The following is a 16,870-nucleotide window of genomic DNA, read 5'->3' on the forward strand; positions in this document are numbered from 1 at the left end:
TATTTTAGATTGTCTATTTTAGTGACTTGAGTTGTCAATATCTCCAGTTTTAGAATTATATTAGAGTCAGTTGGGTATGGAGGATGATTTGATGTTTACAGGGAGGAAAAAACCTCTTAACATCTTTTATTCCATTTTTGATCACTTTGTTAATTTTTCCCCAAGTCCTCGTATCTCTGATGTTACTGGAAGAGAGTGGCTGGAGCAGCTGCTCTCCTGCAGATCCGGTGCTTGCCAAATGGTCTGCATGATCGGCAGCAGGCTGTGTGGGCTCACAGTGAGAAGATGTTAGATTTGGATTTTCTGTTGATTTTATAGGCATTTGTCAAGTATCCCTTAGGAAGCATGTAACAAGGCAGAGGAGGGGAGTGCATGTGTGTGGTAATGTCCAAACTATTCAGCATAGGTTTTTTTGTCCAAGGTTTGAGACAAAAAAAATGAAATAAAAATTGTTTATGCTTTCCCTTGCCAACTGATCTTCTTCCTTCCCATCCAAACTTCTCTGCCTCCTATTTCAGTTAAGTCTAGTGTAAATATATTCGTCTCTGCTTCTGATTAAAAACCATTTTGCACCTATTAACTTAGTCTGCTCACAGAACTGCAGTTTTCTAAGCTCTCTTTCTTGAAATGGGAATTTCGATATCTGTTGTCGTTTTGACTATATATTTGAATGTAACCTTTGAACCATTTAGTTAAATATGCTGAAAGAGAACAATAGTTAAGGACTCAAGGAAGCCTCGCAAATCATATAGGTTTAATTTCTCTACGTAATCAGGCCTAATGTTTGCCTTGCATTAAATTCCCTTTTGAAAATAGAAGTGCATTTGCCTTTTTTTCCTGTTAAAAATGTTCAAGTTTGACTTGTGAGCTGTCAGCACATGAAGTAAGTTTACTTCAGGAATTGTTCATGGATGACTAGATTCTTTTCTTAATGAAAAATTGCCTTGAATAAAGTACGTGTTGGAGAGATATGAAATGTTTAATTAATTTGACAGTGAATTTTGGTTTAAATGTGTTCAGGAGACTTACACTGGCGTTTTGCAAACATGCATACACCTTCATCGTCACGTTAACACAAATAACCTTGCTGCACAAGAATTCAGAGATAGTGAAATTGCTATGCTTCCCATTCATCATCTAGGCTTATTGCAGACACCAAATAAGAAACATAAAAAAGCATGAGAAGAGTTTTAAAGTGTCAAATGATGAATAAAGCTGAAAACTTCATGTTCTTTTGATAGGCATGATGAAGCAATATTGGATGAATGCACAATTTGCTTTGTTTCTCATACAGCTCTATTAATGCACTGTAGAGACATTGATTGTGATAGCATTACAGTGAATTTGGAATTTTCTCTATTTGTAGGTAGAGTGGGAGGCAGAGGGAGAGAAGTAGTTATTTGCCTGCATTTTATCTTTAGCTTTTCCATGTTAATCAACTTATTGTATTTTTTTTTTTTTCTCCTGCCCTTCTTTACGTCAAACCGCTGTCCTCATCTATAGCATGTATAAGAGACCTCATCTCAAATACAGCTCTGGTCAGCCACATTCACAGAAGCCGAATTTAAACTGGAAAAGACATGGATTAGTGCTACGAGGATATTTAGCAAAATGGATCACTCTCTTGCCAGAGGTGACTTACAGAGTCTGGCTTGCCTAACCTCTGGGCTGGGAGGGACATTGCTTTCTCAGAGCCTGGGGAATGAAAGGGAAGACCATCTACACCGCTGAACAGAGCAGGCTTTTGTGCTAGAAACTGCGGAAGATCCTGGGGAATGGAGAAGTAGGGCAAAAACTTCATTGCTTCAAGAAAGGAGTTTGATAGGTTTAGAAGTTTTGTAGGTTTTGGGGCACTTGAACTAATTATCAAAGAAGTCCTTTCCATCTCTGTTCTTTTGTGCCCTAGATCTTAGTAAAAGCAACCGTGTTTCTCTTTGTGAGGGTCTGTCTTTTTTGTTTTGCTTCAAGAGACTCCTATCTCCTAGAAGGCTGCAAGTTATTAGAGACATGGGAGCATATAGTGTTCTTCAATGAATTTGAAAGCAGAGTATATCAAATATCCTCGTGTAGAAAGACCTTTGAGTGAAGAGCTGTATTGCAGAATGGAATGGTTTTTATCTGTTGAATTATCAGCTCAGAGTAGACTTCAGCTGCACCCTTTCTTTTCGGCAAACAGGAAGAGGTCTATGAAATATTTTCAAGTGCCAAGCAAGGTCTGTAGCCAACGATACCGTGAAAACAAGTAGTATGCCTTACACAAGGTTGATTATCTAAAACATGGCCTGGATTCAGAGAGCAGACACCTGACAATTGTGATTGCTTAGCACTTGACCATAAGTGCACAGCCTTTTCCAGGAGAAAACTTTAGTCTGAGCAAAGTGAAAATGCCGCGTTTATGTGACAGAGGCAGCTGTGAAGTGGGTAGTCTGTTCTGGCTTTTATCCCTATCGTGAACCAGAAATTTTGGAATGGGGGAAGAAACCACACATATCTTCCAGAAAAAAATGACAGCTTGCTTCTGAAACTAAATTCTCCCCCGACCATGCACTACTCACTGAAATGGCATCAACAGGAATGTTTTTCTCGAGTACCACCTTGTGCTCCCAGGTTTTTCAGCTCCTCCTCAGACTGCCTGGAAGCCCTCATGTGGCTGCTTGCTTTCTTTCAGACCATCAGCTCAGTATCTATTTGGTCTTTGGATATCAATCCTCTGCCAAGAACCCAAATTTCTATTCTACTTTGGATCTCACAGAAGGTTGTTAAAAGTGAAACATCTGGGGCAAAGGGTTTTGGGATGAATGAATAGGCATTTCATACAAAATCGAATCAATGTATATTGCAAGACTGGGGAGAAACAAAAAACTCTTTATTCATGTTCAGGTGGATCAAATATGTGGCTTGCTTTCATCTTTTCCTGGGGAAATATGTCCTTTGATAAGGGTAGGTGTGTGTCTATTACAAGACAGCTTTATGTTATTCAGGGAAAACGCTATGACATTGTGCATCAGCAATAAGCTCAAGCAGGAATATCGGAGGTCCCAAATGCTTTAGATGAATTACCCTTGGAGAGTAGCCATTACCCTTTCCACACGTCACGGGTCTTGATGTACAGAGGTTTAACCCAGCGTTCTTCTGTCAGGTCATCAATATATGACATTGAATCTGCATCAAAGCTGGATACAGAATGAAGTTTTCTTAAAATCAATGTAAAAAAAAAAAGCCACTAAACCATATTTCTTTGAGACAAGAGCAATGAAAAAACACCCTTTGCTGCGTAAGGGTCCTGTCTTCTCCGTGTTTTGTGTCATATCAATCTCGGCTTTTGCTATTTCATTAAAATTCCCAAGCGGTCAGAAGGTTGTTGCTTAATAGATTTAGCATTGGCTGGCTACATCAATACTGTGTTTAGTCACATTTGTTTTACTGGGGACATCTGTGGGAAGAGTTTAGCAAATATATTCATTCATTTGAGAGGAACCTGGTGCACTTTGGGCCTTGACTGTACGGTGGTCTCACGTACCTGAACCCTTTCTTCAGCTAAAGCACTGCCAGAAGTTGCCTCTGTCTGAAGTGCCTCTGTAGGTCCAAATACTTAATGCACAAAGAATTGTAGCTTTTCTTCCAGCTGTTAATTTCCTTCCATGGTCCTGCATGGAGAAGGGACTGTGATATAGAATATATGAGTTGTTCTGTGAAAATATTGATACTGATACTTTGTCTGAGTTGATTCAGAACAGGGAAATACCCCAAATATCAGCACTTCTCATGGGATGAAAATCTTGGCTTTATTTCAGAGGTTTTCTGATGGTGACCCTGCAAAATGAAGCGTGTTGGTGGGGTAGGCACCACTGTCCTCATGTTAATGACATGGTTATGGGCAGTCTTAGTTGGTGATTGAGCCCCGGTATGTCGTATGCTATGAAGAAGCTTTCAGAGAATGCAGGCATTAGTATTCCATGAGGATGTAAACCATCATCAATAAAGGAATGATATTGATCATGCCTCTTTAAGGACCTCACCTGCAGATATTTTCACATTTAATTTGATTATTCCTTTTCTTCCCTTTTCCCATAAGTAGATAAACTTTCATGGGAAAGATAGCCTATTTTAGATACAACTATCAGGAACATTCATTGAGTGAAATCCATGTGAGATCAGGTATGTAGCAAAAGGTGTTTGGGTGGTAGAAGAAATCTGATCTTTCAGACACTTAAGTTCATCCTAGGACCTCAGCCTGGCTGCAACATCTGCTCTCCTTTTCCACAGCTGGAGAAAACACTTAAGCAGTCTTTGCGAACAGCAGAGACTGGGGAAAAGTACGCAGAACAGAGGAAAAAATAGATCCAAAAATGAAACGAATATGACTGGCTGTCTCTCAAGATTGAAGGAGACGTTGAACAGAATCTGAACTCTGGCCCAAGAACAGCATACAGTGAAAACGTGGAGTATTAAAAGCTATTTTGGATGTTTTCTTCTGGGCACAGTTGAGACACGCCACCGATCTAATCTCCATGTGGTCATGGGTGTTCGAATTGCCCTGCACCTTTTATTGAACTGCACTGGCTTAGTGCGTTGCCAAAACTGTAAGAGATATTTTCCTTTTACTTTTTTGCAGGGTTTTTTCTTTTAATCCAAAAGAAATGCAATGGAGAAATGCCATTTTGTAGCCAGTTGTTCTTTTCTGCTTTCTTTTTTCCTCTGAAGAAGGTCAAAAGCTAGGCTATCTGTATGAATGTTTAGTCTTAGGCTGAGTTATAATTGCACATCTTTTACCAGACAAGTCAAACACTTAGAATTAAAGACACCAAATGAAGCTGACTGTAAAACTGTATTTGCACTGCATTACTTTCTGCCCTGCTCAATTTTAAAACAGCAGCAACGACGGTAACGATACCATTTAAAAACGTTCCTCAAGCAACATACAACCCCAATTTCCAAAGACAGACAGAGATGGAAGTTATTTGTTGCTGATTTGAAAGTTACTGTGCGAACACACCTGCAGACACACCCAAAATGTTTGATTTAGCTCCAGCTCTTAAAAAGAAGTCTTTTTTCCAAAGTCAAAAACAGTTTTTGAGTGCAGAATACCGTGATATCAGACTCGGACCTTCTCAGTAGTGCCAGCATTTCTTTTCCTTTTTCTGTTAATTTAGCAGCATGTGGCATTTTTTTTCCTTTTTGGATATGCTCTTGAAACATGTAAGAAAGAAATATATCCCAAGGAATATAAAGAGAGCTTCCAGGTTGTTGTTGCTCCTAGGATAATAGAATGAAATGCTGTGAGAAATATGTGTAACTGAAATATGTGAAAATTCAGTCACCAAATTAATAACTATGGAGAATCCAGAATTATGATAGTGATATGTGTTGGACACCTACATCTCTGCAGACACACTGGGAACAACATAATTCTTATCATGGTGTAGGAGAGTCCATGAATCAAAGCTCAGTCTAGACCTGCTGCTGGTGGCATCCCCTTGGACCAAAGGGGTAACAACCTCAAACCAAGTTTCTGGCCCTGTATCTCTGCCATCAGTAAATCCTTTTTTCAGTTAATTTGGGAAATTGAACAAAATGTTTAATCTCCAAATAAATTTTGTTTTGATTCCATTTGGTAGCTTTTAAAATTATTTTTGCTCTTGCTTGGGAGGGTGGTGGTAAAAACAATCTGTGGAAACAGCAGAATCCTTTATAAGGAGTTGACAATACTGTATGTGGCAGTTGGCATGAGGACCTTCTGATGCCAGTCCATTTGGCCCTAGAAGAGGGGCTAGCCGCTTCAGCAGCTCTTCTGGTTTGGGGCTGCTGGTCTGCAAAATAGGCTTTTGCCTTCCCCTTTCTTGGGACCTGCAGCATCTTTTGCTGCCATCTCCAGCCCATCATGTACTCTCTTGTAGCGAAAGCAGAGGTGCTTTGTGATGAGTTTAGTGCAATGCCTGTTGTTGTTGTTATTTATTATTAAATAATTTCCATATATACCTGCATAACTCCCAGCATCCTGTTAAGCAAAGCTTTGGATGAGAACATAGTTAAAAGCTGGGGTTCCTGGTTGGACACCACTGAGGATGCAAAGTTGGTCCTTGTGAGAGCCCTCTTCCCTTTCAACCATTAGCCAGAAATCCATCTACCCTTTGATGAGCTATTTGGTATAGAAAGGGTGGAGCAACATTGGGAAGAGAAGTGACCTTTCCCTTGTCTCGTGAAATCACTTGGTTCCCATTATGCCTTTTTTTTTTTCCCCTTACTCATTTCTGCCATGGTTTATATGAGTGCCTCTTCTAAATGCCAGAGCAGCAATAGCCGTTTTAAATATGGTTGCAATTTCATGCCTCCAAATTTCCTCCGTTATCTTTAATCTTTGATCATTACAGTCCCTGAATGTCGCTTTTTGGTAAGCTGCAGTTTTTTATGTTACTGCTGTTTAGAATTAACTGGTCTGCTTCCTAAAAAGCCAAATGTTTAATCAATACATATCCTACTGTGTATAATAAATACATTTCTGCCATCACTTTTTGAAGAGAGAATGCTTTTGATTTGAGCCAAATAGTTTACAAAATGGTGAGGGAGGGTGTTTTGTTGGTTTGTGTTTGTGTTTTGGTTTTTTTTTTTTTTAAATAGATGTTTAATGTAATAGGGCCAACCGGTGGATTAAAGCATAGAAATGGTATTGAAATTCAAGGGTGGGGTGGGGGGAGAAGTCTTTTACACGAATTAGTTAATTCTGAACATTTGTTACATTAGCATTCGCTCCACTTAAGCTGATTAATTTCTTTGGATTGTGTTTGTTTCCTGGGTAATAATTTGACAATCTTGCAATAAACTAAGCGTTAAGAAGTGAGTTTGTGTGCTGGAGTGTGCAATAGGTAGGTAAGTTGTTGTTTGTGGCTCTTTTCCTGAACTTTGGAAGAAAAATCCCATTTTAAACCTGTAATAACAGAGGCTGATTACTTCCCATCAACTCACTGGCTTCCAGGGCAGAATTTTCAGACTGGTTATTGCGTGCACTGCTCTACTATAAAGTACAAGGTCTGTAAATTAAAGTTGGACCGTAAGAGATTTAATCTGCAATTTTATAGGTCTCTAATCCAACGGTGATTTTGTATTTCAGGCAGTTTGGGGAGGGGTTTTTTTTGTGCTTGCAATTTATTTATTTATTTGTTGGTAGTGTCTTTAACTTATATTGTGAATTACAGCTGGGAAAATATTGATGCTTTTTCTACCCCTCAAACTGTAGATTAGAAACGGTAAACAAAGTTGTTACACACTGAAGAATAAAGACTTGGAACGTGCTTCAAAAGGAGTAATTTACTTGGAGCTGGATGTCCTATTTAATCCTGTAAGTTGAAATACTTTCTCTTTGCTGGTGTGAGAAATGTTTGAATCTGCAAGGACGAAGGTGAAGGGGTGGTCCTTTAAAAACCAGGAGCCAAGCAGGAATAGTCTGGACCTGGTTGCATCAGGTGGTGGAGGTGTGTTTCGTGCCGTGGGTGAAGAAGTATTGGGACATCAGAGCTCTGTGGTGGCCGATCCAGGCAGATGGGACAACGCAGGGACATTTTTGGGCTGACAAGTGACCACAAGCACCTTAGGAAGGAGATGCCAACTACTGTACACCACATCTTCATTTGCAACAGCCAAAAAAGAGTTTAATGCTTAGATTGTTATATATTACTTTTAACACCTACTTCCTCCCCAAAAAGCTGACCCACCATGTTCTCTTCCCAGGGTGTTGACAGGAAAATTAACGAGGCACGGACACGGTGCACTTAGTTTTTAGGTGGCTGAGTCAGTCTCAATTGTTTATGCCCTACAGCCTTTTACCGAGTTAAATCCTATTTATTAAGGCCATCAGGGGCTGCGCTGCAGCTCTGCTCTCGCTGAAGTGAGCTGAGCCTTGCCCAATTTAACTCATCCGCATTTTTCCTAGCAGCTCCTCCTAAGTCATGTAGAGGCTGAGTGAAAGATCCTGAAATGCCTAAGCAACGCTGGTGATACAAAGTTGAAATAATGCACTTAAAACTGCATGACGTTTTTCAATTTTTTTTCTTCCTTTTTTTTTTTTTTTTTTAGGTAAAAGCAAGTATTAGAACATTCAGGCCCCGAGAAAAGCGCTTCACTGAGGAGAACCGCAAATTTTCTAAAAAGGTGAAGCTAATCTCTGGGCTAAGATCTCGCATTTGTTTTGGAAAGATTTGAGTTGCTGTAGCACGGTTGTAAGAACAAAATCTATTTATGCATAAGACACTGAACACGTGTAAATTCTGTGTATTTCTGTATATATATGTTTGTTTGCGTGAACACAAAATTGCTTTCTGATCTAGTGTGCATCAGTAGTTCTTTGTGCTTCAGAGTGGGGACAATGGTAGCTGTGAATGTTGCGCTGTGCACGGCACCTAAAGCTCAATGAGACCCTTATTCCCTCCTTTGGGAAGGAAGAAACCAGGTCTAAATTAGTCATTTTAAAAGTCCGTAGGATTTTAGAACAATGGCCGTTATCCTTTTTTTACATAAAGGTGCCCTATAATAAGGCTAGAACTTGCTATTTATTTCTACGGACTAATCCAAAACATGCAGAGAAGAGGTTCAGTGTTTTGATTACATTCCGGCCCTTTTTCCTGAGACGTTGCTATAGTTTGAGAATTGAAGGGGAACGAAGGTAGGTTTGTGTTACTGTTTTATTTAGTTTTGGCATCAAGACGTGCTTTTTTTTTTTTTTTTTTTCCTAAGGGATGGGGAAAATCTGGAAGGTTTGGGTGTAATCAGAAAGCAGACAGGAGCTGGAGAGTATCTCTGAAATAGAAGCTTTATTTGTAATATGTGCCCTGGCACGCATTCGTAGCTGAAATTATCCCTGTTTCTGAAGGAATAGTAGGATATTAGAGTGTTTGATTAAACTCCTCTTCTCCTCCCCTCCTCCCACTCAATATTTATCAGATCTTATCAAGAAATGTTGATCGCGTGAAAAAAATCACCATGGCAATATGGAATACAATACAATTCCTTCGGAGCTGCTTTCTCTGGGAGTCCACGGTAAAGAGCATGATAGCATTTGTGGTAAGTGGATTTCTTCTTTTATTGCATGAGGTTAAGTGTTATAAGATCTCACGTGTTACCGTGCCTTCCCCTCCACTGGTGCAAAGCCCTTTATTGTTTGCTGTTATTGGTATTTGGTAGCTACGTGGCTGCAGGTTTCAAGGCAGCTTGAGCCACAGTGGGCCTGAAGGGCATGGAAATTAGACCTTCAGGAACAGCCTTTCTTTGCTCAGTGCAGAGGCGTTCACCAACCTGCACCAAGGATGCCCATGTCCATGGTGGGTGATGTCACCTTGTAAAGGCTGTGACCGTGTGATGACTCTGGATGTTTTTCAAACCATGGTAACTGGGTGGTGGGAAAGGAGGGAGGTGGTGGCCGAGAAGGTGATGCGGGGAGATGCCTTGGATTTGGGCGATGCAGTGAGCTGATGGATCTTGTCCCTGCCATCTTCCATTGCGATGAGGCGGCACTTGGCTGCAGGTTGTCAATGCCTGCTATGCCTGTGTCCCTGTGGCACGTAAGCAGCTCTGCTGACATCGCCTTTTGCAAAGCTATTCTCTTGACTGTAATAATACATTGCTTTAAAAAAAAAAAAAGAGAGAAAAGGAAAAGGCTGGTCAGTGAGTTCTGCTGTGCCCTGCAAACAAAAAGCCAAGTTCTCTACCTGCCTGTCCCACTTTTCAGCTCTCTCCTTTTTCCTCTTGGTAGTAAACACCCCATTTGCAGTTTTCTCATAATCCACTCAAGCACAAAAAGGTTTTGCCTGCTTTTTATTCTGCAGTGTGACATTTTCTTCATGCTTGAAATGTTTGGCATGCCATTAAAGGTTGCAAAATTGTTTTGTGGTGGTCCAGCATGCAGAAAGTTAGTTTTTGAGTTGAGTGTTTATTAAGCAATATAACAGCCACATCTCCAAGACTTTCTCCCCCTTTTACAGTCTGTGAATTACAAGTCACTTAAAGGTTCTTTTGAGGAAAACACTTCAGTGTATTTGCTACAGATGAGTAAAGTGGACCATCCCTGATTGAAAGAAGCTCCAGAGCAAAGACAGAGGAGCTGCCTTTCACCTTGCAGGTTAGAGGGATGACTGGCATGTAAGAGTAGGTAGGATGAGAGGATCTTTTCTCTGTATTTTTTTTTCTTCCTGTTGCTCGAAGCTTGTTTAGATCATATCTAAAGTTGATGGTTTGAAAGCTGATGGAGAGCAGAGCAGCTGGTACCTTGCTGAAGCAGGTATGGCTGTGCAAGGGAGCTCTACAGTTGTGCCCAAGGGAATCGGATAGTCACGCACACTGGGAGGGACACATGTAAAATCCCAGTGCCAATATCCTACCATCCCCCTACAGCAAGAATCTAAGCAAGTATTTAGGAGTTTTGCTCTTAAAAGATTTTGCACCAAAATACTTGTGAAGTTACAGCTGTGAACTTTGGTTTTCTAGACTTAGGAAAAGATTGGAAGTGGTGGAGAGGCAGAAAAAGAAGGTGGGAAAGTGGGTCTACAGAAAAAAGAATTGATTCTTAGTGAAAAGGAGGATAAGCAGGTTACAAGTTACAGACTATTAACATCTTTACTAGATACCGTAATATTCCTGGTTTCCTGGAAGAAAGTGGGTAGTGGGAAGGGAATAAACATACATGACTAATTACTGCAGGTTTCTTCTACAAACCAAAATTTAAGTCTCTCTGATTTTTTCCACATGGAAATAATTCAGCTCTGGCACTTAAAATGAAATGCTAATTATGTGTATCTCTCACTACTTCCAGCATGTGTGTTCATAGTATTGGAAATACACAGCGTGGTAGGTGCAGCATCCCTCCCTGCCCCAATCTGTATGTAAAATCCACTCTTAACAGGTTAAATAAGAGGTGTACCAAATACCACATTTTAAAAATCATCATTCCCCAGCCAGCAACATTTATATACCTTCAGTACCGGGCTTTGTATCAAGTTAGCGTGCACCAAATTTATCCTTATTGATGACCCGCTGTGGCTGATGCTGAACACCAGAGGCGAGGAAGATGCAGAAACTTTCTCACCCATTTTGCAGCTGAGTTTGTGAAACCATGGCTGGTAGCTTAAGTGCCAGCCAGGCTCTCAAGCCATAAAATGCCTTTTTTTTTTTTTAAGTTACAGATGTTGTCCCTTGGGGCACTGGCAATAACCGTTGTGACCATATTCTACATATTCCACATCTCTTCACCGTGATAATCCCAGAGATTGAGTGGTCCTTAGGACTCCCCTCCCCTGTTGTATTGCCCTTGGTTTCCCTGTAAGGGTAACCCATGCCCCTTTCTCCAAGGGGGAATAAAGTGAGAGAGGAGGAGGAATCTTGTGAACTTTTTCTTAAGCAGTCAGACAAAAGCCACTGCCAGACAGAAGAAAATATTTGTGAGATCAGGTGTGACAAGGACATTAGCTGCTACTTCTGGGTGCACGAGAGAAGAGGAGGGATAGCTAAAGAGGGAGGAAGCCGAGGACAGCACAGGCAGGACACAAGTGAATGAGAAAAAAGTTATCGCCATGTTTTTTCATTTATAAGATACATCATCCCAAGCTAAATTTCTTTGTTAGTTTGTAATGGTGAGAGGAGATGTTCCAAGAACGTGTGAGTAGATTATTTTTTTTGTGCTATAAAAATGAAATCATATTTTTCATCAGCGTTCTGAGATTTTAATCTGATGACTTTTATCCTGACTTAATTGTATAGACACAGAGGACACTGATAGGGCCTGCTCAGGCACAAGTAAAATCAGAATTTTTTCACGTTTAGAGGCTTTGGAAAAGGGTTGAAAGGGTGGTGAAGTGAAAAGCAAAATTTCAGTTTTGATGATGCTTGCTTTGTGCACAAAGGGTTTAGTGCAAATTGTGTTACGCAAATTCTAGAAAAAACATCCTGGGTTGGAGGAAAGTGTCACATGTAGGTTTTCTGGATTCTTTATAGTGTACATTTCATCATTGGTCTGGTGCGGAAAATGGACACATGTGTCTGTGCGTGCCTGGGAATATCAGGAATATTCCCACATGTGGAAAACATTGCCTGTAGAGGTAATAGTGTTTATATACCGGGAGAGATCTTAAAAGACTTTGTCCGTGCATTCTCTTCCATCAGTTCAGGATTTGGGGGGATTTGTAGATTTTTTTTAACACCAAAAAGATCTTTAAGCATTCTACTCTATTTAATTCTGATATAGTTATTTCTGTATTCAACCCAATATGTTGCATTTTGACTGAAACATGCCTCTCAAAAAAGTATTTATTTTGAAGATACCCGGAGACATAGTCTCGTACATCTTTGTATGGTTCTGCTCGTGTGCCTCACGCTCTTCATATCCTACCCTGGACAATTTGCTCCTAGTTTCCAGGGTGAATGTTGTGGTTTTAGCCTGGTCCTCGTCACTTCTTCCTCTTGTCACACCTTTCTCCACTGAGACATCACTTCCATGCTGCGTTACTGGTGTCCAGAAAGCTGGAGCTGTGTGGTGAAATGTGCCTAGGGGAATGTCCGCTCACAAGTCATCTTGTATATCTGTGTGTAATCATAAACTGTTTGGTTTTTTTCCACTCGTGCATACGAAAGCTTGCGTTCTTACCTGTCGGATGCGCTTCTAAACCAAATTTCTGGTCCTTCCTTCCGTATGCAAACAGTCCCTGCCTGCTCTGCTCCCCCTTCTTAGCTGGTTGTGGAAGTTGAAGTCCATAATAACTGACTCATTCTTACTGTACAATATGTATTTTAAAAATATTTTAAAAGTTAATTTTAGTCACAGAATGATTTTCATGAAGAATTATGCATCATTGCACATTGTGCTTGTGATTTTATACAACATAATTACACCTTCTATTGACAGTTTTCTCTGCATTAATGGTAATTATGTTATTTAATGAAATTACAGTAATTGCATTAAAAAAACTATAATCTGGTGCAAATTAAAAGGATATATTGACTGGAATTTTTACTATCATATTTTTTTTTTTCAAGTTTGCATGATAGTTGCAAGAGACATTGACAGGATCAGGCCAAACGATGGGAAACCAGCCACCATAGCACCTCTGCCGTGACTGGCAGTGCTCGCTGCTGATTTGCTTCAGGGTCCCTGCATGCTCACCCATGCCAGCATACTTCATTTTTACTGGCAGCACGTCCCACTATATCAGGTTTAGGCTTCTTGCTAATCAAGGCTGCTGCCAGGGTGGGTACAGGTGGGAGCTATTTTTCAGGCTTAGCCTTAGCTGGCAGCCTGGGCAAGCCAGCCAAGCCATGCAGCATGCACGGGCAGTATTTATTTATTTTGCAGTGACATCGCAGTGTCTGATAATTATTTTATGATGGCTTAGTACTGGGAGGAAAGGAAGGAATATGAGGTGATGCAATGTAGTATGTTGGAAATGCAGAGTTTCTGGTCAAACTGACTGCAGCTATTTAATGGTGGGCAGCTGGGAAAATGACAGGTGTGGGATCGTTTTGGAGCAGTTTGGGCTTCCCAAAAAGCCAGCTGATGCAAGAGTAGGGAAGCCCTGGAGGTTGTGGATGCCCAGCAGAGCTGCTGGCGGTTGTGGATGCAGCAGGAACCCCAAACTTAAGCTTTTGAGCACCTTGCTGCAGAGGTGAGATTTTTGGCTCCCTTCTCCATTAAGATCTTCAGAGGTTTTTAAATCCAGAGAGAGCTGGAGGATGCCCTGTTTTTTTGGTGCTGGCCTGGGAACTGGAAGCCTGAGGAGGCGCAGGGCAAGCTGGGTGAGGCTGCGTGTATGGGCATTACTGTGCCAGTTTGCTTCAGTCCTACTCTGGGACAGCAGCAGAGACAGAGAGTTTAGACTCTGCAGCCCATGAACTTCTGGGCATCTCTGCAGAGCGTGCCGTTTAACACCCTGCTACTTCAGCTTGCGATATGGGAGCTGGATCTGAGCCCAGTTAAAGTCATCTCATAGAGGAGACACCAACCATCCTATTAGATATGAACAATTTTAAATCCCTTGTTGAGCTGGACTATATTTATACTGATGACCTACAGGCAAAAGGCCATTAACTTGTTGACAGTGTCCTCTAAAATCGCTAGTTGTGTATCAGTAAGAGGGAAATGTTCTTCTTTTCTCTCAGGAAAGATGTTTGTTAACTCAAAATCTAAGCCTTCTGGAGTTTACTTGGGGTAAATCTTTCATTCTGCATGTGGACAAGTGTCTCCTGCCTGTTATGGTTAGACTTTCCCAAGCAAAATACAAAATGTTCCCGTCCTGTTTGTACTAAGCACAATTCAACCCTGGACATGACAATAATATATGGGTAAAACATCCAATTTCACTTGTGCATTGTTTTGCTACACAAAATGACTTTTTTTCCTTGGTGGGAGGGGAGTTATATGTCAATAAAGGGAAATTATTGGGACAGAAGTTTGACAGGGAACATGAGGAATCTACGGAGAAGGGAGACCAGTAACGGCTATGAAATCCAAACAACTTAGGATAGAGGCCAAGTCACCAAGTGTCTCTTGGACCTCTGGCCAACCTAGCAGAGGATGGAGGATAATTTTCACTGAGACTTTGCTCGTGATTTACCAGTAGATAGTAATAATTAGCTTTTCTATAGAGCAGGGAAGGAAGATGTGCTCTCACATCCCTAAAATCTTTCTTATTTTCCCCATGAATTGTCTGTTAATTTTGGACAAGCAGTTCCCTGATACAAAGCACAAACCACCCTGCCATGACTACATGTGTAACTGATGAGAAGGGTATAGCCTTTTTTTCTCCCTTTTTTTCATCCTCATAGCTGAAGACGAAATATAAATCATTGCTCCCAAACTATTTGGGAACAGCATTAAAGTAATGGTAGATTAAAATGTCTCCACATTAAAAAGCTAAATAAAATGAATAGATGTAATCCTAAAGAGAGAAGAATGAGTATTCTTCAAACACTGAATAGGAAACTTGAAAAAAGAAAAAACTTAAAAAAAGAAAAAAAGTATTAATGCAAAAGAGATGGTCTTTACTTCCTCTTTACTGTAGAGCTTTGGCTAAGGGCTTTTCTCAGCTGATTTGCAGTTTGTGTTTTGCTACAGTTTTAAAGAAGCAGTCGGCAAAGGGACAAATGCAGTTCCTATTTAAATGGAGGAGCTGTTAAATAACACTCTGGTACAAAAAATTGTTCATATTTCAGGCTAGAGCTAGTGCTGGAGGAGCAGTGAAAGGCGGGTTTCAGGAATTTGACCTAGTAAGTAATTCTTCAGAGCCCCTAACATTTCCTCCCCTCTTTCCCTCTGTAAATCCCTGGCAAAGGCACTTTTTTAAAATTATTGTCTTGAACTCCAGTGAAAAGGCAGGATCAGAGGTATGTTTTTATTTCGAGCTATTATATCCCAGTAAAAGCATTTTCCTAATGACGGAGGAAACATTTACATCCTGCTTCCTCCATGCTGCTCATGGCAGTGCCTGTGAAAATTCACCATTTGTGCATGCAAAGCCGTTAGGAGCACGTTACCTGACACATGCAAGTAACTGCTCAGATGAGAAACAGGCTTCTCTAGACAATTAAAGGAGATGGTTTTACCCATTCTCCCGGCAATTTTTACATTTCCAGTATTATTCTTCTGTGGTTGAGGGGAATACGATTTGAGCTTGAGATCCCAGGCTTCGCTTTGCTGCGGCAGTTAAAATTCCTGGAATAGCAACAGTGATATTGATGATGCTGAGAGACACACAGCAAAGTAAACACATGTTATTTCCAGCTCTTTCAAAAATGCAAGAACAAACAAGGACAAAGTTAATAGGGAAATAACCACTTAGAAGCTTGACAACATGATAAACAAGATTTTAAAAAGCACAATTTGAAACTTTGGGGTTGGGGTGAGATGGAGCTGAGCAGAGACCAGTACAAATATCCTTTTTAACTTTAGAAAGGATAGGTGGTCTTATGTTTCCAGCTCAGGGATTTGGGGGATTTGCTTTTTACCAGTGAAATGTTCCAAAATAAAAACAAAACCATATTTTGCATCTGAGGAGTAATACTCATTTCCTCTGGGCCTGCTTAACGAGGCACTTGCCCTATATAGAGAGTCCCTTGCTTTTGGGGTTGGGGAGTTTTCTCTTAAATTCAGTCTATGTTGTGCTCGTATTTGTGAGCAATAGCAGTGTTTTCTGTACTCAAAACTTGCATTCATCACATAGGAACAATTCCCTCAGCCCTGATAAGGAGAGACACCCAAATCCCTGCCTCTCACTCTTTCTGTAATTGCGTTATATTGTTTTTAGTTGATGATAAAGCCATTTAATACGTTGGCTGAGTGTGTTAAACTTTATAGTCAAAGTATTCAGGTACAAGCCCAGTGCTGCTGGAGGATAAGCCTCTGTACAGCTGGTCAGCAGGAATGTTTATGCAGGCATCCACTAAAGAATTAAGGCAATGAGAAAGAAATTCAGTTTTGTTATAGTATATAGATGTAGCCCTAGAAGATGCCTGTATTAAGATCCATGTATCTATCTGACTGTCTCCAGAACTGGATTAGAAATATATAGTTTTCATCTGTTTAGCTATCTAATGACAGCCCACAAAGCCAAGCCCAAATGTGCAACCATTTTATCTAATAAAGAAAGCACCATAACCCTAATGAAAAAGGGCTCTTTATAGCTAAAACCTGAACTAAATGCATCCGCAGACCGTTCTGACTGCCTTTCTGCTCGAGTTGTGACCTGTTGGAGAACTGCTCGGCGCTTACATTTCCAGCTAATTCGATATCGCTTTTTTTTTTTTTTTTTTTTGTGGTCGAAGCTTTGTCATTTGTTTCGAAGCTGTCATTTTTATTAGTCTCCCTGGCTGATCTTTTTGGGCTCTCGTCAGGTGGTGT

The 16,870-nt window shown here is 40.6% G+C and overlaps 1 protein-coding gene across 16 annotated transcripts in view; it reads left to right on the forward strand.

The window, feature by feature from the left end:
- Positions 1-16,870, forward strand: part of MCTP2 (multiple C2 and transmembrane domain containing 2) — a 122,273-nt gene that overhangs the window by 66,124 nt on the left and 39,279 nt on the right. For all 16 annotated transcript variants that reach the window (XM_054837048.1, XM_054837047.1, XM_054837051.1 and 13 more), the window contains 3 exons: positions 7,235-7,336; positions 8,071-8,145; positions 8,935-9,054. In XM_054837048.1, coding sequence (XP_054693023.1) covers positions 7,235-7,336; positions 8,071-8,145; positions 8,935-9,054 — 297 coding nt within the window. The remainder of the gene's footprint in view (positions 1-7,234; positions 7,337-8,070; positions 8,146-8,934; positions 9,055-16,870) is intronic.

Source organism: Grus americana, chromosome 10 (assembly GCF_028858705.1).
Source record: "Grus americana isolate bGruAme1 chromosome 10, bGruAme1.mat, whole genome shotgun sequence".
In the NCBI taxonomy this organism is placed as follows: domain Eukaryota; kingdom Metazoa; phylum Chordata; class Aves; order Gruiformes; family Gruidae; genus Grus; species Grus americana.